The sequence below is a fragment of the Pomacea canaliculata genome, linkage group LG2, assembly GCF_003073045.1.
Source record: "Pomacea canaliculata isolate SZHN2017 linkage group LG2, ASM307304v1, whole genome shotgun sequence".
Classification (NCBI taxonomy): Eukaryota; Metazoa; Mollusca; class Gastropoda; order Architaenioglossa; family Ampullariidae; genus Pomacea; species Pomacea canaliculata.
The window spans coordinates 28896244-28922801 of NC_037591.1; the positions used below are offsets into that span (position 1 = coordinate 28896244).

The 26558-nt window shown below is 41.9% G+C and overlaps 1 protein-coding gene across 2 annotated transcripts in view; it reads right to left on the bottom strand.

The window, feature by feature from the left end:
* Positions 1–10265: 10265 nt before the first annotated feature.
* LOC112557726 (forkhead box protein G1-like) overlaps positions 10266–26558 on the bottom strand; it is a 29238-nt gene continuing 12945 nt past the window's right edge. Inside the window, exon 2 of one of the 2 annotated variants that reach the window (XM_025227729.1) lies at positions 10266–13211. In XM_025227729.1, the coding sequence (XP_025083514.1) occupies positions 13187–13211 (25 nt within the window). In that variant the 3' untranslated portion in view covers positions 10266–13186. Of the gene's footprint in view, positions 13216–26558 lie in introns of both variants that reach the window. The other variant, XM_025227730.1, reaches the window with a different exon arrangement.

Here is a 26558-nt window from a genome sequence, read left to right on the forward strand (position 1 = left end):
ATGTTGCCCTGAATTAATTGAAGAGGGATGTAGTAAAGTGTGTAGCCCGGTAACATTACTTTTCTTTCCCACTTGCTGTGTGACTTTGCTTGTAGGTATATTAACACTGGTGTGTCATTCTAACATGATGAGATTTTTGAGGCGCACACAGATGAAATTTTTGTTAATGTCCTAAGTATTACTTTTTTTTTAAATTTCTTAAATAATGTTGTTGTTGATAATATTGAAGCAGGAAAAATCGCAGTCTCTTTCTTTTCATTGCATGTTAAGACACTTAAAGCAAAATCGCAGTTATAGAGTCCATAGAGTGCAATTCTCAGTTTGGAAATTCCCTCGTGGAATAAACAAAAACTTAAAAGGAACTTAAACACTTAGACAGACACTGATAACATTCAAACTCTTACCAAAGAGAAAAGCCTGACCAACAACTACTCATTCACAGAGCAGTAGGGTGTGCCTCTCGGGGTGGACTGACATGCTTCCACAGTTGCTCATTACGAGCCCAGAAACGGTTAGCAGCTTCAAAACTTTTAACTCTCCGTGAATTTATGAGCTGGTGCTAGCAAAGCTGGATAGATGAGGAGTCTTAAAAAGTCTTCCTGCGTGTTGCTTTTCTGCTTGACTAACCAAGCCGAGTGACAGCCCGAGGACGTTTCGCTCCAAGATCAAAGCAGGTTTAAACTTCTGACAGATTTGTAAAAAATTTAAACCACAATCAGCGCAAACTGTTGCAGTGCGAATGTGTCGACCCTGCCGTGAATTACTTCAAACGAGGATTGGCTAGCGTCTGCTTGGCTAGCTGTCTGCTAGTTGCCAAGTGGGCCAGCTGTTAAGTGGAAAACTCTTTGCTGCTGTATCAGGTTGACAAGAAGTGCTTGAGAGATATTGGTTAACTAAATTAAAAACGTTAAAAGAGAAAAGAATCGATTTTTTCTTTATAATTCTTTCCTTTAAATGGCAGAGGAAAGAAGGAAGGAAGGCAGGCAGAAAGGAAAGATGAAAGAGATAGACAAACAGCTAGGCAGACAGTGGTCGAGAAGACGAGGGAGTGAGAAAATGAAAACGAGATTATTAGAAAATAATATGAAAATGGTTAAATTATTTCGTCGTCACGGGAGCGGTTTTCAGTGCAGAAACAAAATAATCTAAAACTGTCAGGCAGGCACTTTGTAGTCATTGAAGTTTCCTAGTCCTCTCGTTTTTTTAATTATTCTTCCTACTGCAAAAAGGAATGTTTTTTTATAGCTACGTTAAGTTAGATTTCCGTGATACCAAAAAATAACTTACTACATCAAGTGGGATGATGGGAAAAAATCTGTTCCATGTTTTCATAGTGTGTTTGCTTTCCACAGCCTTGTTTTCACAACCGTCCCAGCAGCACTGTAGCTCTAGTCTCCTTCCACCGTCGAAAGGAGTGCTTTTATTTTTTCCTCCCTTGTTTGCTTTTCTTAGCCAGACCGTGTCCTCCTTTGCGAAACACTGACGGATTTACGGGATGTCGTTATGGCGCGGTTACGTCCCCTCCAGCTAACTCTCCTCTAATAAAGTTCTGTTCAAACGCTCAACCTGGAAAAGACAGGGTATCTGCGTAACGGGTCTGCCACAGGGCGTCCTCCGTGTGTGCTTACACCCATTTTGACTTCATGGGGAAATGAAAAGAAAACTTATACGGTAATTAAAAAGCTAAATTACTTGTACGACGACAGCAAACGAAGCTGTGTTCAAAAGAATTTTTTTCCCATCTACAAATTTTTAGCTCGTTCACAGTTCACTTCTCATCACAGAGTTTCGTGTCTCAAGGGCAGTCTAGCGCAACGGTTCTTAACCGGTGGTACGTGTACCCCTCGGGGTAAGGCAATGGTTATGCAGGGGTACGCAGCGACATAATTATTCTTTGAATATGATAATAAGTTCTTTTATGCGCGAGCTTACGTTCGAGGGGTACCCGCGGACATGCTTTCATCCTTTGGAAGTACAGTCGCGAATAAGGTTGAGAATCTCTGGTCTAGTGGCAGACACAGGCATTTCGACAAAGTTCCTGAAGCTTGTGAGAAGAAAAACTTAAGAATAAACATGTTGCGAGTGCTGTTAAATATGATCTTCGTCATCAACAACAACAGCAACAGCAACAACTATCCCATCTTTTGCTTCCATCCCCTCCTTGCACTCCTCCTGCTACTATTGCATCTCTAGGTGCAGTGTCGATGGGGAACAGACTGCATTCAGTACGATTAAGACAGATAAACTTTGAAATGGGTTTAAATCTTTTTTTTTTTTTTTTAAGGAACCGTTGCAGTTTAGGAACATGGGTACAGGCACCATGAACAAAGAACAAACAGTGGAACCGTTGGTAGAAAGAAGTAAAGAATTCAGGCGGTACCTCGGCTGACAGGCTGGGCTGTATATTACATGCTCTTATTTACAGCTGAAAAATTCTAGCCAGAGAGAGAAAATGGTGATGTGTACCTATGTGTGAGAGGTAACACTATAACATTTTTTTGAGACGGTCAATCAAACAGTTTAAATTCCTGTTCCCCTCCAGCCCACGCCCCCAGCCCCAGCTCTCTTCATGACAGATTGACAGGTCTACAAACTGTCCTGGCCGGAGAAGAGTCTGCTGCCGATCCTCTCAGCTGTCTGTCGGAGGCGCTCCTGCTCTGAATGACTTCGTCCTCCAGGTGTGTTCAGTTGCCGGCAGTGTCATCGTTTCAAAATGGCGGCCACTTCACAAGAAACAACGAGAAGGCGTGTTTGTCGTCGTTAAAACGGTGATTATTTATCTGCCAATCGGCAAGAACGACAACGATTCGCCGCCAGCCGCGGACTTGAAGGTGGAGGCGAGGAGCTGTGTATTTTCCTGGGATGACTTTCGCTCGTCGAGCTCAACGACATGTGCACGCAGCCGTCGCTAGGCACGCTATCGTTTCCTGCCCCTGTGTCGGGTGGGCCGAAAACATCGACTCGGATTTAAACGGAACGAAAACAGACTTATTTGGATAACCCGAGGATGCGCCACGCATCAAACAGATTGGTGTAAGTGCGGACACTGGCCTGGATTAAGGAGATTGTAAATATAGTGCACTCAGGCGCGTTCAATGCTGGCTTCCCTTCACTGAAGTACTCTTTCAGGAAACCGAAATCTCTGACAAAATCACGCAACGCCCTCTCTTGATCTCCACTAACGGCGACCCCTTTGTCTTGGAGCGGACAAGAGGGGTTCATGCAGGAACCACCAAAAACAAACGCCGGCAATGAATGTTCCGATAAGAAATAATTTGTGGGCATATTCTTTTGAATCTCAGCTGTTATACGGCTATCTAGATATAAACAAAAAGTACAACTACCTAACTATTCGCACATACATACAAATACAGAAGCACACACGCGCACGCGCGAGCGCAAACATACCCCATCAGGGGCGTAGGAACCTGGGGGGAAGGGCGAAGGGGAGCAAGCTGTCCCCTGAAAAATATACTGAGGGACAAGAATGTGAATGTCGTTCACTGTCAGCGTGGAGTTTACTATCGCCTCCTCCCCTAAAAACAAACAAAACAACAACAACAACAACAACAACAACAACAACAACAACACAAAACAACAGCAATAAAAAACAAAAACCAATCACCTTCCACTACCTTTATATTCTAGAGAAAACAAATATATAAATGCATAAAAATACGCATACAGAAGGAGACAAACAAATTAAAAAGATCGAAAAACACACTGCGACCTTCTAAACGATTAGAAAAATGAAAATAAATGAAGTTGTGTTGATACACTTTCTAGTGCACATACATTGTTTCTCTACTACCTTATCTCTCATCTTTGAGTAAAGAAGTTGAAACGTTGTGTCATTTCATATCACATTTATCTCATCACTATGCAAAATCTTCTGCTTCAAATAATTTCATATTTCAATAAGAAACCTTGGTTACAGCAAACTAGTAAGACATTGATATAATTTGACTAGAGGAGGCTTTATGAGTGTGTTAATTGAATATTGTTCCCACAAAAGCCCCCCAAATATACTTGTAAAATATGATTTTAAGTTGTGTTTATAAAAGCACATGAAGTTGAGAAAACAGGTTTCTCTGATAGCTGAGAAGGTCTCTGGCAAAATAAGTTTGACATAAAAAGAAGTAAATAAGTGACGAGAAGTAGATAAGATACAACAAGTACTAGGTAAGAAGTAGATTAACGAGAAAGAGGCTTTCGGTGCTTTCTTCTTTGTCACAAAATCCCTCTGATTACCGAGCTTGAGCGATTACTTCACTGACACCAAAACAATGTTGATTTTTTGCAAGTTCCTCTGAAGATTGTTTTTGCTAGTGGGGAGCGGCCACTTTAATTGCAAGGAAGTAGTGAAGGTTGTAATATTTAACGTCTGTTCCATTGGTGCCAGCGTTTTTCAAGTTTAGCACATTTCCTGTTTGATTTCAGTTTACGGTTATTCAGTTATTAAAACAACAAAGTATAATTGCGAAGTCTATGAGTAAAGAGAAGGGGAAGGAGGGTATGGGAAACGGAGAGAGGTAGGAAGAGAGAGGGAGGTAAAGATAGGGAGGGAAAGATAGGGGGAGAGAGAGAGGGAGAGAGTAACAAAGAGAGAGTAACAAAGAGAGAGGGGGAGTGAGTGAGAGAGGGGAGAGAGAGAGGGAAAGAGTGAGTGAGAAAGAGAGGGGGAGAGAGTTCTTGGTACCATCTATACAGGAGGACACAACTGTAGCACCGCCTGCTCCTGTGAAACGTTCAAGATGTCAGTCGTACCTCGCGATGCTGGCGCCCGCCAGTGGCAGGATTAGTGGGATTGGAAGGATTAGCGTGTCACGAAAAGATAATCTTCGGCCCCGCGTGCAGAACCACCTCATCTGTGATGTCATGGCAGCTGACACAAGGCTGAGGGCGGCAGGTACACCGGGTGCACTGCAAATGCTTTCCTTTCTTCTTGTGTTTTTTTAATTTTCTTTCCTTCAGCAGGATGCGGGTCAGGATTATTAGGAACTCAACAACTTACACGTTTTAATTATCGAAAATATAGGGGCAATAAAAATAATTTTCTATACATTAATTTAATCAGGTTTTAGTCGTTCGTTGTTGTTGGTTTTTTTTTTCTCCTTCCCTCATTCATTCGACGTTTCCACTTGGACTCCTGTACTCATTTCTCTTCTTTCGGCTGTGTATTTCCTTTACTTTCCTTTCGACTTAATTTACGCCGACACTAAACACTTTAATACCAATAATAATAAAATAAATAACAAATAAATTTTAGATCATATATATATATCAAAACAAACTGACAAAGCAAGACAGACAGACTGACGGACGAATAGACGAAAGATAAGAGTAGTGAGCGATAAGGCAAGAGAGAAGGAAGACAAATATCGGTGTTCAGAAACTACTGTCGTGTGAGTTTGGCAATACAATCTACGAGCACTCAAACGGTAACAAATTTCTTCACTTACACTCGACTCAGCGCTACCCTGTCTCTCTTCGCCCACCCGGGCGCGCTTTATAGCATTCTTACATGACAGAAGCTCGCTGCTCACTGCCTGCTGCCGACTCGGAAGGCTTGGCATTAAATGGCATTATTTTGAAAACAACATTAGTTGTCTCTCAAGCACTCTCTAGTGTACCTCAGCGGGAAGTCCTCTTTAGAAGCGTCGCAGTCAGCTGTCTTACGGTCTCTGTGTGTCTATGTAGAGTCATATAAATATAAATTTGTACAAAATCATGTTTATCTTTCACTACCTCCCCGATACGGTTGGGTTAATTAGAACTAATGTTACTATAAAAATAAACTAATTAAGAAATTGGAAATATACATGTTAAAATTAGGAATCAGTCATTGGACATCGGGTTTTAGTGAGATTTGATAAACTGTACTGAAACTAAACAAATATGATGACAAATTTTGATGGTCTTCCCCTTTTGCTTTTATGTTCAATTTAATTATTATTTTTACTCTATGCTGTACAGGTATAGGTTTGTTATCGTGTGGTCAAGGTAGGCGATACGTGGTTGCAGGTACACAGTCCACTATGCTCGGGTCAGGACGCTCTACATGGCTCAAAAGAGCGAGGGACATGGTTTCATAGCTCTTTCAGACCAGCAGGGAAACCTAATTTTTCAGACATTAAGATGGAAAAGAAGAAGTTTATACTGTCTTAGGCAGAATGAACCGACCACAGTACACCACTTCTTCGTTCGTGCGTTCTATTGGTCGATCGGTCTTCTTCCGATAATTATAGTTGATCGTTAGACAATACCTTAACCAAACTGACCATTTAATTGTCCTCCATAGTCCTCCTAACTACCAACCTCCACCTCCGCTACCCCCGCGCCTCGCATGCCTACGACTGCAAGAAAAATGGCGCGTGGTGAGTAGACCTCACCAGCCTGACTTCAGGCCTTGACGCCAGGGAATGCGGATGCCTGCCGAACATGCGAGGCTCGAGACAGATGGGATATTAGTGAAGTGGCGGCATGTTAGGACACGGCCCACGCTCAGCACGCATGCGCATCTGTGCCCTAATGACATGGAGAGCTCCACCAAGCCAGCGCCGACTCGTAATTGCCTGCGCGTTGGCAGGACGACTTGCACCGAGTCGACTCTTGCGCTCGCCCAGCAGCTTCTGTCGAGAATGGTGTTTACACGGGTAAGACCAAAGTTTCTGAAAGCGCTATACACGAAAAGGCAGCCGCTCATCTCGAGAACAAAGCTGGAGGGCTGCGGAGAGTCAGATGAAGTTGGCTCCCTTTGATGAAGTTTGCTTCCCTTTCCTGACAGTACTCGACAGGACGCCACTTCTATCACGCCATCGCTTTAGGTCCACGACCTTCGGTTGCTCTTTGTTCGCCAGCCCCTCACTGCTCACGCTTTCCCATTCCTTGTTGTCTCATTTCTCTTTTCCACATGCGAACATTCATAATCTGATTCACGTCCTCCGTCCGATTACGGAGAAAGAAAGAAAAAATCGCGCTGCCATCACATAACATTCATTCATTCATTTCGCACGCACTGCGAGCTGAATAAAAATGTGATAAGAGTAAATGTCATGAAAGCTCATCTTTAAAAAATAACAAATCTGTCGGATCTGAATATCGAATATAGACTTTGCGTATATATACTAAGTCTGTGGATCAAGATAAGGCTGAAAGAAGGCGTAAAAATGAATACAAATCTTGTGATGGTTCTCTTTCCCGGTGAAAACAAATTGTAAATCTCGCGTGTATCGCTCTTTCGTAGCGGGAGCAGCAGGAAAGAAATCTTATTGGCTAGTGAGCAATAAAGGTTGAGGAGAAGAAAACACTGAGAATGATGATGAATATGATGACGACGATGATAGTAAGGATGCAGGATGATGTGCTGTTGAGTTCAGAAGCTAAACACATTTTCATGCATCCATTTAGAATAGCAAGTAGGTAATCTACTTTTCATAGTTTTAAAAGGGGTGTTGTTTGGGGTGGCAATGGATCTAGACCTGCCAATACCAATTTTTTCACGTCCAGGGAAAGTGCTTAGAATTTTGCCAGTTATATCAGCACCCCAATGTTGCCTCTGGATCATATTGTGAGTCCATTCAGTGTTGTATTTCGTAGTCAACCTTCTTCAAGACTTCATAGTACTTGAATGGCAGAAGCAACAGCCAAACTAAACATGATTTGACACAGTAACACCGAGATTTACTACCAAGAACTGAACGTAGTTCCCACTCAGCTATATGAACACGAACCATGGACTCTGCCTGCTGATACAAAGAAAAGGAAAAAACCAGGTGCCTTAGGAAATTTCTCCGAATCTCCTACCTGGAATACAAGACTAACCATAATGTAAGAAACACGGTCACCTTCCTGGTGGGCTACCAAGAACCCTTTGGTAGCAGAAAAGTAACAGTAACTTTTCTGTTAACAGAATAGAGGCGTAGGCTTTTCTGGTTGGCCAGATGGCTCGACATAGTCCACAGGCCGTCATTCACAAAGATAGTCTGAAGGAAGACCATCGCCCAGGTCAAGGCGGACAGAGGAAGAAAACAGTGGACTGGCCGTTTCATGTGGTCATCATTTCCACTTCGTTTCTTTTGAAATCATCTATTTTCTTTTTAATTTAGTGATCTTTGTTTTCCTTTACTCCTTACTGGTATCTCTTGATAGTCATGTTGGACTATTTCATTGCCTGTGGTCTCTCCCTATTACCACTTTCAACTTTTCAATTAACTGCTGATTATTTTCCCTTATCACCATAATGGTTAAGCTTCTTTGATTTTTATGTGATGGAGAGAAAATCATGATGATTTTTTGAAATTGCAGACACATTTTGATTTCGCTGACATTTCGCCATTTTTACCATGGGTTTTCTTCGTTTTAACACGCCAAGATGTCAGGACGGAGAATCTACGAGTCAAAGGAATACCCGCTGTTTCATGTACGGTCACCTTCCAATTCCGCTCTCTCTCTCTCTCTTTCTCTCTCTCTCTTTCTCTCTCACACACACATTCTCTAAACTACACGAATCCGAAGTCTGGCTTCTTCCCTTACGGACAGCGTCAGGATCGTTTATGGATATTTATGTGGAATCCAATGGGAATAAAGTTATCGCAAGGAGCGCAAAGTGGGGGTCGTTTCATCTATGCTTGAAAAGATTCCCTCCCTTAGTAACTCAGCACCTACTCACTTTTTCCTTCGGTGCACACCGTACCAACCTTTCATGCGCTAAATCACGAAAATGAGGAATTAGAGGAGGGGAAACAACCCCCCACTGGAAACCGGAAACCTTGTCTGTACTTTGCGGAACGGAGTCAGCGAAGATTCGCTCCGTCGGCTTTTCGTTTTCCTCCCTCTGCGCTATCAGGAACACAGACAAGCCAAATCAGAGCCAATAATCTTTGGCAAAAAACTGCGTAACTAGCGCCACCCACCTTGTGAGGACAGATACACGCAGTCTGCCAGCAGGGGAGACAACTCCCGATAGGCTTTGGAGAATTATGGCCGAATTTGCCTTGCCCCCCAGATCATTTGGCTTTAAACGGTGTTGGATCACCGTGCTACCGCGACCTCTAAGGAGTTGTAATTTAGCCGGAGGGGAAGAGAAAACGAAAAAAAAAGAAAAGAAAAAAAGAGAGAGAGAGACCCAGAGATTCTGGGTGAATTAAGTTCAGTTATAGATGCTGTAGAATTATATACTCCTTCAGGAAGGTAAACATAATATGGATACACCTCTACCATCCAGGTACAAACGAAACACTGCGATTGCATGCGATGCTAAATCATTTCCCCGGGAGACGCTTTTTGGAAAGGGCCTACATTGCCGCAGTCACCGGCATATCGGTAGATGATGACTTATGACAAGTGTGCACCGGCGCGGGGGCAAAGTGGATTCCTGCTGTTTTAATTTCCCCGTTCAACACCTCGCGCTACTGGATCCTGTGCACCGAGTTACTCCCCCCTGGTACTCCCAAGCTGCAAGGCATATTCGTAATTTTAAGATTTGCCTACTGCTGCTAGAATCAGCTGGAACAATTCTGCCATGAGTTCTCTTTCTCTCTCCACATTGTTAATTATACATTTCATTGTCGATGAACGCCAAGACTCATTACTTATTATTACTCATTACGGATCTTACTAAACTGCTGCTTTAGTATATCGGTATGTTTACAGCATCAGACTGATTTTGTGCTTTAGTGGTTAAAAAAAATACGGTTTTTTTTATTTCTTTCTTGCTCGCGCTCTCTTCTCAATTCCCGTTCGTGGGTTTTATTCGTTGCTTTGTTTATTTAGTGTCTGGGACTATTTTCTCCACCAAAGTGAACTCATCCTTTTTTGCATGCTGTGTTATTTGACTGTTTTTATGTCCCTTTATTTTTTTCCACAGTCGTTCTGTCTCTTCACAGCCAGCACACACACCACCAGAATTACCGCTTTACTCATGCAAAGAGGTGTGCCTTCGGACGAACTGAAGTGACTAAGCATTAGCAATATCAAGAATGTTTACAGGTACTTGTTACTAGATCTTTTGTAAGAGAAGGACGATGTAAAAACTATTTACATGCCTGTCTATATAACAGAGAGAAAGAGAGATTTTTGCTTGAATAAAAATCAGCTGCAGTGTAAAGTAAACTTGATTTTGTGTGACTGTGCAATGGTCAGTTAATACAATATGGTTAATATATAACGAATACTCGCGCGCGCGCGCACACACATACAGTCAGTCAAGTTCACGCACCGTGAACAAACTGCACATGAATGCAACCAGTCAGGTTCACACAAAATGCAGTACATAGTGATTTTATTTATGATATATCAGAATAGTTCTGTTTTCAATCTGCCGACACGTGGACTGCATGAAGACTAGCATGTTCCAATGAATACAAAATCGCATAGACTGCTCGTTGAATATCCAGCGTAAAAATAAATTACAGGATAGAACATGTCTGAATAGTTTGCCTTATTGTTAATGCACGTGAAGGATACAACATGTCTACATCTGCATCAACTGTCAAGGGTACAGCATTTCTGTATACTCTGAATCATTTGTAATGAACATCAAGGCACTTATTAGGTCCCTTTTCTCTGTATCATTGGAGCAATCCTGCCAGTATATTTCATATAAAAATTCACGCAGTTCATATAAAATCAGATGATATTTAGCTCAGGGTCATGTACTGTCATAATAATGTATCGACGGAGACATAAAGTACAGCTGACCCTACATGCAGCGTGTTACTAACAAAGAGAAATAATGCATTCGTTGAGAGTAGGCATCAGTAAGTAATTAATTTGATTGTACATGATTCAGCCTGGCAAACAGATACATTTCTGAGTGCGGAGCTCGTAATATTAAAACATTTCTAATTATGGGACTCGCGATAATGAAACTTTGAAAAATAATTCTTAGAGAGAAAACAAGAAAAGAGGTGAGTTCAGCGGGAAATGACAGTCTCCAATTTCCCTTCAAAGTAATTTTATTTTAATCTCTCGCAAATAATAAAATGCATTGTAATATATTAAAGCTTAGGACACAAAAAAGAGCAAATAAAATACTGTATTAACTTGTAACCCGGCTTGGGTTATAACACCTATTTTCGGATTGTTTTGCTCACCATTTGTTTGTGAAAGCTAAAACGAAGCACGTTAACTAAAATGTTGATAAATATAATCGATTAATTTTCACTTTGGTTAGTTTCTTATTTAATAAAATTTAGGGTATTCGTTGTACATGCAAGCAACTTGAAAGGGACATTTATGAAACCTAAATATATTTATTTGCAGTGGTAAGCAAAAACATTCTCTGGAAAAAATTCCTTTTTCAAACCTTATTTGTGTGTAAATAAAATATGAAAACCCTCGTAAAGACGCACAACTTTCCTTCTTTCTTTCATTTTGAGCAAGTCAGGGGCAGAGGGCACAAATGATCATCACAAACAACTCTTTTCCAGGATTTGTTTCCTGTGTAAAAGCAAACAACTTCTCTAAACGTGAATTTAGAGACTGACTGGGTTCAGCCAGGTCTTCTTGAGGAAATGTGGGGGAGGGATGGGAACATTTCATCTAGTGTCGTTGCTGGTTAGTAATGGCAAAAACACCTTCAATACGTAAACATTAATAAGGCAAAATAAAGAAAGAATCTCATCAGACCAGTTGGGCTTGGATCGTGCACCATCAGCCACACACACGCATGCACGTGGTCTCCTCAACCACCCGTCTCACACGTACACACACACGAAGATGAACATACACAAAGGCACATATTTATTGTACAGAAAAACACTTTTCTCACAAGAATCGTTCAGATGAGAGAATTAGTGTAAAAAAAAAGTCTGTATGATTGTTGATGGACATATTTATATCAAGCATCATCTAAAATAAATGATCAGAAGACAACTGGACTAACAAGGAGGTCAGAAGACCATCATGAACATGGCAGACTGAAGTACACCGTAAAACGAATTTCTGCACACAAGATGAGTTTTTCCCTTCACAGGGCTGTCGTCAATAGTTTGTTTTCAAATTATTTTCGAATAAAATTGTTTTTATATAGAATATCGCTTTTCGGGATTAGATAAAGGTGAACTCACGACAGCCATCATGGATCTCACAACAATCTTGGGGAGGAAGCTGGGGGCTGAGGCATCAAAACTTTTGCCTCCTTTAATGCAGAGAACTATTTTCAGTAATGAAGGTAAATGCCACAAGGAGAAGTCACGTGACATAATGACCGTGGGTTCAACCCACTGATGGCGTCACTTCAGTAAAATGTCGCGTGACTCATCTGGATGGAGTTCATGCTGATTGCATTATCCCAATCAAAGTGCGATGGTGATATAGTCATTCCACACATGCAAAGATTGAGTTTTATGGAAATCAGGAAATATATCCATTTTCGTCCATGGTTTTCTGGTAAGGCACTCGAGTAACTGGCGTATTTAGTATTCATGAACCTAGGTATAACACTAGCCTCCATTTTTGGATATTCGTTATCGCATTCTGGAAGACTAGAAATATTACACAGCACGTGTCCTTCACATTGGTTATATGACTTCCTCTCCCTTTCTCTTGTGTCTGGGACTGAAGAAGCTAAGCAGCAACACATTGAAGGATTTCCAATGCAGACTTCGATCATCTGTGATCGGCGTCTTTTTGTTCTGGTTTGTAAGGAAAGTGATTCCTCCAAAGTGGAAATTTCAGGATGGGAGTGTGATGCCAGGGCGAGGGGGTGAGGTTCCTGATCAGTCACATGAAGTGGCAAATGTATTTAAAACGAAAAAAATTAGACAAGGGAGGGGGGACACTTCAGATAACAGAATGACAGGGAATCGAAAGTAGACACAATCAGCTTGCCACTTATTTACTTGCTCTACTAAAACAACACCGAAAGCCTTTTTCATCTTTTCCTGCACAGTTTAGTGGAAACAGTCTGACCAGCTCACATCCAGTCACAAAGATATTGTTAGCAGCCAGACCAGTGGCCTCGGAACCTCCTAACATTTTATGGTTTTCGGAAAATTGGACTCCCATCCCCCGCTCGGCGTTCTGGTCAGTCGCTGGCTCCAGCTTCGTGACGTTGGGTGGAAACAGCCGGGTGCCATGTCCTGGAGGATGAGTCCGACGGGTACCGGAGCCACATGTTGACCCCACACACGTCACTTCCGGCGTGATTTCCTGAGTGGAAATGGGCCTCACTGAATAGAATTCAATGAACCCATCGTTTCAACTGTCTATCTGAAAGCAAAGATCAGTATAACCGTGTTAGAAAAAAAGAAAACCCTCTTGAAGATTAAGCGCAAAACGGAAACGTAATTTCCGACAACAACAACAACAACAACAACAACAACAACAACAACAACAACAACAAATTATATTGTTTAACGATAAGACTAACAAGGAAAACCTAGCTTCCTGTTTAATAAACTTAACGCAAAACTATGTTTCTCTAGTAATGAGTTTGTAGCGAGCATTTTCCTATTTGTACGTCTATTCATCCATCCCCACGTCTGTACGTACAACACGACGTACATATGTGCACACAGAGGGAAAAGTATGTAGCCGTATTTTTATGTCTATAGACTGTACTTGGGATTTTCATCTAACATGAAGTTCACATGTCATACTGAGTTCATGTCCCCGGTTGTTTATGATATTTATGACAACACACGCGGGTCAAAAGTGACACACGTCCATCAACTACTGACATATTGACAATAACCTACGAGTGCCTTCCATTATCTTGTATTGTGGTGGGGTTGAGCAGGGATGGGAGATGGGGAATAGTGAAAGAGAGAATAAAGTCTAGTTATTTTATTTTTATAATGCCCCAGAATACTAACTGTCAATACAGAAAACGTTGTGTGATTGAGATGTTCTATATTGTTATACATCTTTTGCAGAGAAAAGGCTGGAACGAATGGCTGAAGTCTTGAAGAAGACTTTAGAAAGTTTTTTTTTTTTTTTTTTGAATCCCAATAACACGACTGTGACACCATACAGAAGGTGTAAGTGGAAAAGATCGCGAGTTCTCGAGTTCTCTCCCTTCCTCGCAAACGTTGCTCTCGCTGGGAGAAGGGAAGGGAGGGTAACTCCAAATGTTGACAAGCTAACCACGATACAGATAGAGATGACGATCCTAGGAACGCAGACTGCGCTAGTCATTTGATATTTCTAATTTTACAGAGGGATTACTGGCTTGACACAGTCTGTCTCAGACCTGCCTATAGAGTCTGAAGCAACCAAAACCAAAACAAAACAAAAAATTAATTAAAAAACAAAAACAAAGCAAAGCAAAAGACATCATGTCTTTCCAAGCGCACCAAAGACTGTCAGGTGTAACAGGTGGATACTGCAGCGGAACCTGGAATAGTGAAAGTTCCTTTCCCTTCTTCAGTTTTTTTTTTTAAGAAACTGCCACTGATTAGCTTCGTATTTTGTCTGATTTATTGAAACAAAGAAGCATTGTTGAAAGGAAAGGGAAAAGTGATGGTTAACTTTTCTCCCTCCGTGCTATTTGTACTTTGTTGTTATGCGCTTACTCTTCTAAATTTATCTTTCTGTTGTTATTTTTTGTACTCTTTGTTTTTTTGTTTCGTTGTTTTCTTTCTTTAGCTCTCTGCTTGTTTCTTCCTTTAACTCTGTGCTTATTTCGTTAATCCATACCTTACAGATAAACACTAGAACGTTCAAAGATTCAAAGATAAAGCGCAGTAACAGAATATACAAATAAATAAAAATAGGAAAAAAAAAACCACGAAGTCATCCTTCTCTCCATCCCGTCACACGAACACGTGCACGGTCGTATTATAAATACACGTATCCTTGTGACAATACACGTAAACATCATTAACAAGATCGGTTTCCCTCTATTAGTTACACGCTCAAACAAACACGATGTTTTTCTTTCTTTCTTATTGAGAAGATTGAATAAAGTATGACATCTAGACTGCTCATCGGACATTTATTTTTAAAGGAGCAAAGGTAGGAAAAAAGCCACCTCCCGATGTAAGCCTAGTGAAAAGTTTGTTTTTGATACCAGCCCCCAGTCATTCACTGTGACTCAGTTTGTCAGCACTTTTGAAAAAATCAGACGTGTGATGTTATATCAGGCTACTATCGTTCGAGGACAATGTCAACAGGCTAATGACGCTTGAAAAAAAAAAACCCAAACTGTTTCCGGTTTATTTTCTCGCTTTAACAGACACATGACAACCCTGTCGTGGCCCTGAATGTGACCCGGTGAACTTTCCCACCTGACATCGGAATGCCAGGACACGACTGAGACTAACCGCTGCTACACCATAGAACATTTCCCATAAACAATGGGATGGAACCAGCAAAATCAAGTTTAGTCTGGTGCAATTTTTTTTATTACTGGGTAAAGTTCAGTACTAATTACTACTTCCCTAAATATGGATGAATACACCCTGCCTGTGTTTTGAGATACGTGCCAGCAAACTCCCCCATGTACAGGAAGAGAGCAAAATCGTAACATCATGTGTATTCAGAAAGTTAATTAACACCTGTTCTCACTCTCCCATTGGCTAAGGCGTTCGTAAGGTAAATGCGTTCATCTCGACGACAGGAAGGAAGGGTGGGTATTCCCCCAGGTTTGGGCAAATAGTATCTTACATTGAGTTTAATGTCAAATCATCATCAGAAAAAAAGTGCACTCCACTAGCACAGTTTGCCTCTGCTTCACCATAACATTTCACTGCGGGTGGAATTGGAAATGTTGGTATTTGCTGGTATGTGCTGGGTGTGAAAAGTTTTGTCCAACGAAGTTTCCCTCCGGTTATAACCGTAATCAGCTCATTGATAGGCCTCTTCATTTGCACGAAGGTCGAACTCTTCCCATTGAAACCCAACGTCCAACAGCCGTAGGAGGGGTTCTGTAACAGTCATCTATTTTAACATTTTATTGTAATTTCTTTCTGAAGCGAGATCATGCGGATACTAGCAGTCCCCTTACGATTTTACCTACGTTTTCCATCACTGATAGATCCTTTCTGTCTTTGTCTAAACGACCTATGAACTTCTTGATCAAAGAACAAAATGCCGCCTTCAGAACAACCCTGGTATGTTATTAATATCTGTATCGTGTGTTCTTTGTAAAGCGCCATGAACTTGCCTATAGGTCTGGAACATGCCGCTGTATAAGTTAACTTTCTTCTGATTATTATTATCATTATTTCTGAAAATAAATCTGAAACTTTGTGACCTGCCCCGAGATAAAACTGCAGAAATTCAGAGACGGACATACAGAAAATCGAGGGGACTGTTCTTCACCTCTAGACATGGCACTCTAGACATCGCCTAATGCCGGCACACCCCTGGTAACTCCAGAAAACTTGTTTGATGAGCAGGTAATTAATAAGTGTCCTTAGACAAGGGGCTAAATGTGACCTTAAAGGTCTGCACCCAAGTGGCCCTTGCTTTCTGGCGACTTGGCATCTCTGTATGTTTGTCTGTGTATGTCTCGCTCTGTTTACGTGTGTGTGCACGCGCTAGGGATGAGAGGACGGAAGGAGGAAAAAAAAAAAGCCGAGCAAAGGCGCACAGAACAATCGCTCAAGGTGGCGCTTATCTGATCACGTGACGTGGCAAGGCTAATTGACACTGACGGCCGCGTCCGCGCCTAATCAGAGTCGGCGAAAGGTAATTATCTGCTCTTTAGTTTGTCAAAACCGGACCGCACTTTAATTACTGCCCTTGTAAGTGACGGCGCGCGGGAGAGAGAGAGATGGAAAAAAAAAAAAAAAACAGAAAAAAAAACCTTGGGGTCACGGGCGCGCGCGCACCGCGATGGAGAGTATCAGTCCCGTGAGGAGCTGCGAGAGGGAGGGGATGTCAAGGCCGGCTGGAAGTTGCAGACGTTTTGTCAGTTGTTGCTTTGGAGATGAGGCGAAGGCGAGAAGCTTGGGAACAGCACAAGACTGGAGTGTTTGTCTTGCTTATCAATCGGCGCTCAACTCCGAGCTGCTCCGCACCCAAACAGTTGTAAGATGTTAATGGGCCATGGAGCGACACACCATCGACCTTATTGCTCTTTGATAACTGTCATATTGAAATAGATTGGTCATAAGTATTTCCACCTCTGTAACCGTCTCTGGGTTGGCTGGTTAGTAAGTTCGCACTAAGTAGTGGATTCATTCATTCATTGCTTTATTCTTTTTCTCTTTGTGATTCTTAAAAAGAAATAAAATCCCTTCAAAACGACACAAACTAAACCTTGATAAACTTTATTTAAAATTCACTGTTAATAGGGCTATTTTTTGTTCAGTGTTATATTTAAAGAAGTAAAGGTAAAACAATAATAATCATAAAAATAATAAAAACAAACTTTATAAACAGACAGTCTTTATTTTTACCACATCTACTTTTCTTCAAAAGGATTTCCAACAGATTTCTCAATCTTCTGCCCAACAAAATTTTACCGTGTTGCTGCTGTGTGCTAGAGATGAGTAAAGAGAGAGAAACTCGTCCTAAGTGAAATAAATAAATTCTGGAAATCGACAGCATTCTGTCATTCTACAAAATAAATAAATAAATACATTTTAAAAAGTAAGGACCAATTTTATTGGCCACAGAGGATGTGCGACAACGGTTAATATTTACCAAGAAATCTCTGTTCGCCTTTTGCTTCTTAATATTTTTGCCGAATCAACGTTTTAATTTCCCTCCTCCCTTCCCTCTTTAATATCCTCCTTTTGGCATTTTTTAAAACAACAACATCTGGTGTTGGTGGGCGAATTATTAAGTTTAAGCGCGTTCGAGGGAAAAAATAACCAAAAAAACAAAAACAAGAAATCCTTTTAGACTGGGAAAATGGCGACAGTTTTGTAAAACAGGCGGCTACATGAGACACCCGATTATGCAAACCCTTGAAAGTTGCCAGAAGGAGTGAATCTGACGCTGTTCTTGTCGCCAGCCATCAGCCTCTCAGTCTGTTTGGGCCTGAGCAAGATTCCCATTACCTGTTGTGGGTGGGCATGTGTATAACGAAGACAAATGGAAAGAGAGTGAGAGGGAGAATGCAGAAAGTAAGGAAGAACATGCTCATTCACACACACACGCACACATCTAATTCACATCTCACAAGGTTGGGGTGAATATCTTCAAATCACTGTTTTTTTCCCCTCTTGCTCCTATCACGACCCTTACACGCCTACCGAGCCCCTGAAAGTGTTGCAGTGCTTCGCCAGTCTCAGAACAAGCGGCGGTTCTCACAGCGGCTCAAGTATCAGCACAGCAGTGCCAGAAAATTGAAACATTTGCCGCAGCTCTTCGCACGACACCCGTAATTAGCTGGAGGCTTACGGGTAGGCACACAGCAACGACAGAAAAATCCCTTTCCTACTTCGCTCCCTTGAGGTCGGCTGTCGGGACACGAGCGACTGGTATGGGAGGTGTCTCGTGCGCACGATGTTGATGTAAGATGCTTGCAGCCAAGTTTGTGAAAGACTCTATGGTTAAACTACGATGGTATATATATATATGTACGTCTATACGTTTCTACAATGTATATTTGCCTTGTTCATCCATGCGTGACACTTTGTCCTGTTTAACAAACACTTCACGGACCGATTCACTTTTTTAAAAACTTTATTTGTTTGTTATTTTTTTATGAAAATTTTCTGAAGGACCCAAATCAGATGAACGTATGCCAGACATAAACGAGAAAATATAAATATTGTTTTAAAAATCCCGTTGAAACACCCCTTTCATGGAGTCTATCTTTCTACAGAAAAATGGCGCCGTGATATTTTTTCCCATTAACAAAATGCCGAATAAGAGTGGAAATAAAACTGGGATTCTAACCTCCGACACTTGTGTGGGATAGTAACGGCTGAAAGAGTTTGCGATAACGATAGCTGGCAGAGCTGCCAATGAGCTTCTCTCTACCTGTGATGAGCATCGATAAAACGAAATGATTATTTCAGACGGAAAGACACATAAATACCCTCCAGTATTTTTATGATCTTATTCATTTGATTGAGAACAACCACAACGTCTGCTGTTTTCTAAACACAGTTGTCTGCCCCGATATATATTTTAAGATTGTAAAGAATAAGAGATCTCAGTGGCTGCTGTATCTAGCACTCAGGGCAGGTCCGTTCATTGCCAACCTTCACACCGACCATTAGTTCCTCAAGCCAAATGCACAAAAGAAACTTTCCACAGTTGAAATGAACATGTCAAGCTAATTACAAGCAATGCGTGAAAAAAATCTAATTATCAGGGCTATTTTCAAACATTTCTTACAGGAGAATTTGTCAGTTTGGCTTCAAGCCTTGCACTGATAGCTCGTCTGCCAGTCTCTCCCAATGACATCTTTTGGCCCAACATGGACAGCTCCCTTCCTCCCACCACCACTACCCACATTCCCATTTTTTTCGACAATGACGCACACCATCAATGAGCTCAAATGTCTACCCACGCAAACTCTCCCTTTTGGGTTGAATTTTTCCGAAAGAAGATGCACACGAGATTTATAGGAGAGACTACCAAGAACAACTACTCCAGAACTGGGAGTTGAACATCCATTCTGGCGACAACTTTCTACCCACTCTTGTTACCTTACCCTTTTCTTATCCATTTCAGTCGCTGATTCCCTGCCTACACAGACAACAAAAAGCACTTTTTTCTCACAATATAAACAGTCGAAAGCTGCAGTCGATGATGGTGGGATTTCGTCAAAAGGCGACAACAATGGTGTGTATCAAAGTAGGAAGCTGTCTACACAGAGCAGAGGAATGGGGATTGTCGGTGGGTGGGGGATAATGAAAGAGTGGAAGATATTAAGAAACTATAAACCCTACGCTTCCGTTAATGTTTCAAGCATGTTATTTTTCTCTTCCATGAAATCATAATCCCCGCATCTCGGAGAGTGGAACGCCTTGCCGCGTCGTGGAACGAGGACGGGAAATAGATAAAAATCGTTTGCCTGTAGGTGGCAAATTGAGAAGAGGCAAAAAAATTTACTTTTTGCCCCCTTTTTTTGTTGTTGTTTCTCAGAAAGGCCATTTTGTCGCCCCCATCCCTTTACCCGTGTGTCGCCCGGGGCAAAAGTCTCAGGTGACTCCAAGGTTTTCTTTTTCTTTCACTCACTCTCGCTCACTCTTTCTCTCACTCACACACCTTCACACGCATACATTCACGCTGTTTGAGGGTCGCATAAACCTGCAGTTCTGAGCGTTTGTCTGAGGCGCAGTGTCTGTCGTAATCCGACGTTGAGAAGCAATGAGGATGTCGTAAACTCTCTTAAACATGGTGCATTATAATGAACTCTTGGCATTACTGTTAAACATTAACATTATTGTTAAAAAAATATTTTTTTTGAAAACAGAAAAGCGCACGGCAGAATAGCTTTTCTTCATTTAAAAATACTCTGGTCGCAGCCAGGTCACTAGGTCAGAAACAGTTCAGCTGGGCTTAAAATTTTTTCTTGCACTTTCAGAAACTTTTTTTAAGAATATAATGAACATAATATAATATAACAGAATAGAATAATGAACAACAGAATAATGAACAGAATATAATATAAATGTATTTTCAGAACATACTTGCAAAGTCATAATCCTCCTCATCATCATAGTCATTTTTGTCTGGGTGTTACTCAGTCTATAAAATTTCGCTCTTTCATCAAATAATAGTTAAAAGCTCTAGAGGAAGTTAGGGCAGGTTATGAAAAGACAGCTGACACAGAGACAGATAACAGAATGGTGATTATAATATTTAAATGACCCTTGCAGGAAGTATACAACACCAGACCTGGTCAATAATGAAAGCCATGTAAACATCCCAAACACTCATTCACTCCTCAGACAACAGCAAATATCATCGCATAGATCACTCATCTACTCTTCAAACAGCACATAACAATATCCAACCCACCAATCAAACAGCATGTAACAATCTACAACCCACCAATCAAACAGCATGTAACAATCTCCAACCCACCAATCAAACAGCACGTAACAATCTCCAACCCACCAATCAAACAGCACGTAACAATCTCCAACCCGCCAATCAATTAGTCGATGAGTGTGCATAGACACACACACACATACACACACTTACACCCACTGCTAATTTCCTATATAGCAACTAACTTGAAACCTTCAGACCAACAGACAAGCACACGCGAAACTGCAAAGATTTGTTTTCTCAATCCACGCAGTTGACTTTCCCATTTCGCTTAATTAATGTTGTCTCGGCTTGCTCACTGTTCCAGAACGGCTTAAAACATTACACGTGATCAGCGTGTGCACGTACCCAAAACACAAACAAACAAATAAATAAGTTATCGTCTTCACCACTGCTTGCCGCTGCCCTCACCAGTTTATCGAAACAACTCGAGAACTTTAAAGAAAAGATAACTCTCTCTCTCTCTCAAGCAGTCGGACGTAGGCGTGCCTTGTTTATTTTCCCACGTTGCTCTACCAGGCGTAGAAAATGTAAAACACAGGAGCGGGAGGGGGTGTGAAGAGGAGGTGAAAGGAAATCAGTCGGGTGTTACTCAAAGTTGAGTGGAAATACAAAATTAGGAGTGAAATTAGACTGGCAGGATGGGAAGATCGGTGCCTGGGACACTAGCTATGATGTGGAGGCAGAGTTCTGTATCCTTTGAGCTCCTCTGTCAAATTAATTTAGGCAATCCGTTGGCGCAATGGTTAACGTCTGTCACCAATCCAGCGAGGATTGGTTATCCCGGGTTCAGATCTTGTACGGGTAGGCAGTTGGGTTTTTTTTTTTTTTTTTTTTTTTTTTTTTATTTTTTTGCATCTGGCACCTGTTTATTAAATTAGTTGTGGGCAAATGTACTGATGGAAAGTTTTTTCTTTCTTGCCGCCAGCATTCCAGAAATCGTCGAACTTTGCGGGTTTGCTGAAGTCGGACACCGACTTGTATAATAATGTAGCACAAGAGATGCTGAATACAAATTACACCTATGTCTAGGTTCTGTCGCAGTATTCGATCGGGTCTCATTTATTCCTTAGGTCACAAAAGAAATTGAAAATTGTTAAAAGTAATTTTTTGTCGCACTGCAAAATACTTCCACAGAGTTCGCTGCACTACCTGCAGGAAAAAACTTTTTATCGGTGCATCTTTATTGTGAGATGACAGAGCGACACAGTATGGTGCGCAGTTTTGGCCCCATGGTCCACTGGAGGAGATTAGGACCAGGGAAGGTGCGCAGTTACAGATGTCGAAGTGGCGCAACACGGCGCGCAGTTCAAGTGAATGATAAGGCTACACGGCCCTATATGCAGGTCCTGTGGCAACACGAGGGAAAGGCGTAGTGCGCAGATTGTGTGCAGCATAAACCCTTCACTCCTCTCATCATAATAAACAGTTACGTCTACATTATACACGCGAGAATATGAGTGAAAACTGTTTAGGACCTCGCAATACACGGTAGGGGGGTGAGAAAGAATAATCTCTGTCTTTCTATTTCCCCTCCCCTTTACTCTCTCAGCCTCTCCACCCTCTCTCTCCCCTCCTTCTATCTCTCGGTCTCTCCTGTTTTCACAACAAAAGGCCTGGCACACGATAACAAAAGGCCTGCCACACAAGATTCAAAAGAGTCGACTCTGAACATCCAACTACCCGACTGAGTTTCTCCCATAACATCAAACAGCACTCGGACTCGCCAGCAATGTTTTCGCCCATTCCTCCCTTTCACTGTTCTGCTGCTATCGCCTTTCCCAACTGTCAGATGGTCTGTAACCTACCCTGGAAACACCGCCTGGAGGTCTACGCCCACCCCTCTTGTGGAAACCACCCACTTCCATCTCGAGGAAGACTTCATGTTTAGGGGTCCTGATGCAACGGGGTGAGACGGAGGACAAAGGCTGCTGCGTCACTGATCCACCCGACATCCGACCAATCAAACCATAATGCCGACTGGCATCATCAGCGGCATTTCCACAGCGGGAACTGGATTGATAAGCATCTGACAACACGAGGCTTGTTTATGAAACTTTGCCGACATTGAATCCAGGCTAATGACGGGTGCTTTGTCCTTTCTGGAATATGATTTATTCGAAGGGAGTGACATAACATTACTGACAAAGATAATGCCAGGTGTAAACACATCGTGGCATAGAATACAAGGATGCCAGGTGAGTTCCGGACATCTTCAGACGGCTTTCGTTGTGGTCATATCAAATGTCCCTTGTGACATCAGCCGCCATTGCGACCAGACCTCAGTAACACCCTGAACATCCGGCACACCCTGTCCTCTACGTTCTAACGGTTCCTTCCTTGACTTGATGACGTCACAGAGGTCGCGATAAAGTAAATTCTTTATTACAGTCCCGATGGATGATATAGTAGCAGTCATAGCACGGTGATGGTGATGATGATGATGATGATGATGATGATGATGATGATGACTTATCAGGTTCCCTGCTTGCCTTCTTCAGTTCCGCGAGTTGCAGACTCGAGAGAGAGAGGGCGCGTGTAGGTCAAGGTGACCTGAGGTGAAAACGAGATTTTGGTCTGGAAACGCTACTCTCGGAGGAGAAACCGAGAAAGGCACGGTTGAAAAACAGGAGCACTTTTCGTCCGCACTTGTTTTTTAATTTTTATTTTTTTGGTTTTTTATTTTTTTAATTTTTTTGGAACAAGTAAGTGGCGTATTCGCTTTCGCTGCAGACGACAGTAACAAACTCCCCGAGCGCCATGCTGGTCGGTGTCGGCGCACTTTCTCACTGAATCCCAGACACGCAACACTCGTGTACTGTTCCGCACTAATGATGCATATCTATTAGAGCCACCGGCCTTTACTCGTGCTGGCCTACTAAACCAGTTCAGCGACAAAGCTCATCTGTCTCACTTACAAATGAGGCACTTTTTCATGTTGGTAAGAAAATAAATAAGTAAATAAACAAATAAAAAAAAAGAAAAGAAAAAGTGAAACCCATTCTCTTGTTTTCTCTCTATCTTTCACACACACACACGCACGTGAACGCGCGCTCACGCACGCACAGACAGGTTTCCGTCGTTTGGCCATCATTCCAAGCGTTTGTCTCCGCGCAAACTGGCGACGAAAGTATGTCGGTATGTTCCCCCCAAATTCCTTACCCCCCAACTCCCTTTTAGCAGAGTAGTTGTGTGGGTCTTGTGAGGAGAGACTTTGGTGCGTCTGCACTTTGCTTCCAGACATGTCACTGCGCATGTCTGCTGTGATGATGGATGTGTAAACTCTGTATTAATCATAATCAATAGGCCATCTTGAAGTTACATCAGTTACAACCATTTCACCGGCCTAGCTATTTGCTGTATGTTTAAATGATGTGCTGTCTCTCTCTCTCTCTCTCTCTCTCTCTCTCTCTCAAATACTTATTCGGTTTAATAAATAATACAAATAAACGGTTAAAAAAATTACTTGTCGGCATTTTTGTTTCTTCGGGAGAAATAAAACGTATTTAACAAGGGAATTAATGTCAGTTGAAAACCAGTGTGTGTCAGGAAAACTTTAAAGGAAGAGCGAAACCCACCTTGAACAAGCGCCATGAATTTTTCAAAAAAGGGAGCATCGTTAATTAGCTGTTTACAGAAAAACTTACAATTTTATTAAATATTATAAATACATTATGTTCGTTATTTCAATATATTTAGAATAAAAGTTGAAGAAAAGAAAATGCTTAGAAGGTATTCTAATTAATTTTACTATTATTTCAGTTTCTCCAAGTTACTCTACAAACTATGAACTAAATTAATTAGTTTTGTTTTTAAAGAAATCTTGTTTAGGTTCTCGTTAATTTGAACTTCTAAACGTGCTGGATGTTATTTCGACTTGTGAATGAGAGGTCATGTTTGTTTTCCGATTCTAGTCAACTGTTAAATATGAAAATTCAGGGAGGATTCATCCAGACTAAGGTGAAGGTAGTGCATCATGTGCCTCTGTTATTATTTCATCACATTATTTATATTATTTTTTGTGCTGTCATTAGAACTCAGTACCACCTGTTACATCCATGTGAAATTTCTTGCTCTGTATGTCACGATGACTTTGTTCTCGCTACAAGTTGTTTTCTCGGCTTTCTTTTCTGTCAGCACGACTGTTTTTTTTTTTCTTTTTTTTTTTCTTTTTTTGTGGTCTGGTGACGCAACGGTTAACGCGGTTGTCACTCAATCCGGTGAGGATTGGCTGTTCTGGGTTCACATTCCACCTCGGGCAGGCTGTTCTTTTTCTACGTGTAGCACCTGTTTACAAGACCGGCTCCTAATCCATGAAAATCCTTAGTTGCTGGGCAGGCGGTAACACACACATACACACAAAATAATTAAATAAATAAAAATACTGGACTGCTAACGCTTCTCACACATAACTTTCTTCCTCTTCGTGATTTCTGTAGGTCACAATGAATTTGTAGCACTTACCAGTGTTGTGTTAACAAGGGGCACGTGTAACACACTTTATTTAACCCTTCCCGATGCACATCAAAGGGATTAAAAAAAAAAAATATTTTGTCACGACAATTTGAGCCCGCCCGCTGTAAAGTAGCTGGATTCCCAGGCACAGGTTTGTAGACTTTGTGGACCAGCCACGGAGTGTTTGTCTTCAGCTGTCATGTCACTGTAAGCCTCCTCCCTCATCCATGGATGCATGAAGTTAGGAATATACTTGTGATGCTGAAGTCGTGTGACAATGAAGTTTCAAAGTCCAGCTTGATTATTTTCGCAGTGCACTTTACTTTTCTAAATCCGTCATTGCAGCGACACAATCAAAAAAGCTACTTAGCGGTGAAGTTTTTATTTTATAGCCAATCATTCCAGCAGCCCAATTATATTTTGGTATTGTAACCTTGTATTCATAAGAACCTGTCCTCTCTAACTGTATGTTCACAAACTTCTCTTAGCATCTCTTCATTAAGAAAAAAAATGTCTTCGTACGAAAGCGACAAGTTATGATGAGTTACAGCCTAGCTTCGATCTTTGACAAAGAAATTAAAAATACTGTGTCATTAAGATCGATCACGTGACGAAACGAGTGAGAAGGTAGGGCGGGTCGCAGTGGACAGGGCCTGAAGGTAGGAGCAGATTTCCCAACAACCAAACTTCGTTAGAGGTCGTCACACGTGGAAGTCGATGCACTGGGGAGCACCTCAGTAAACGAAAGGTGTAGAAGAGAACAAGTCGCCCGCCGCCTGCACATGAAGCGGAAAACGAGAGCAACAGACCCCGACAGCAAACCGCCAGCCATGGCGCGCGGGTACGGGAGGTAATCACGGCCAAGGGAGGCGAGAACCCGAACCGAGGAAATGGCGGTCGTTAGAGTTAACATCCGTCATTGCGTCACGCCTGAGCGCACAGCACGGCCGACAGCGTGACATGTCAGAGCGGGGGGGGGGGGCTGCGCAATGGGCGAAAGCAATAACATGGAGCGGACGGCTTGTCAATCCCGCAGACTTGTTTGCTCATTTTGCGCATTATTTCGCTTTAGTCTCCGGGGGTTTTCAAAACATTAGGGGGAACATGCATCAGCAGTTTGACAGGTACACCCACTACACACTTTGTCTCGCCGCCGCGGCCCGTGCGCTCGGAGCCAAGTTTTATGGCGGGTT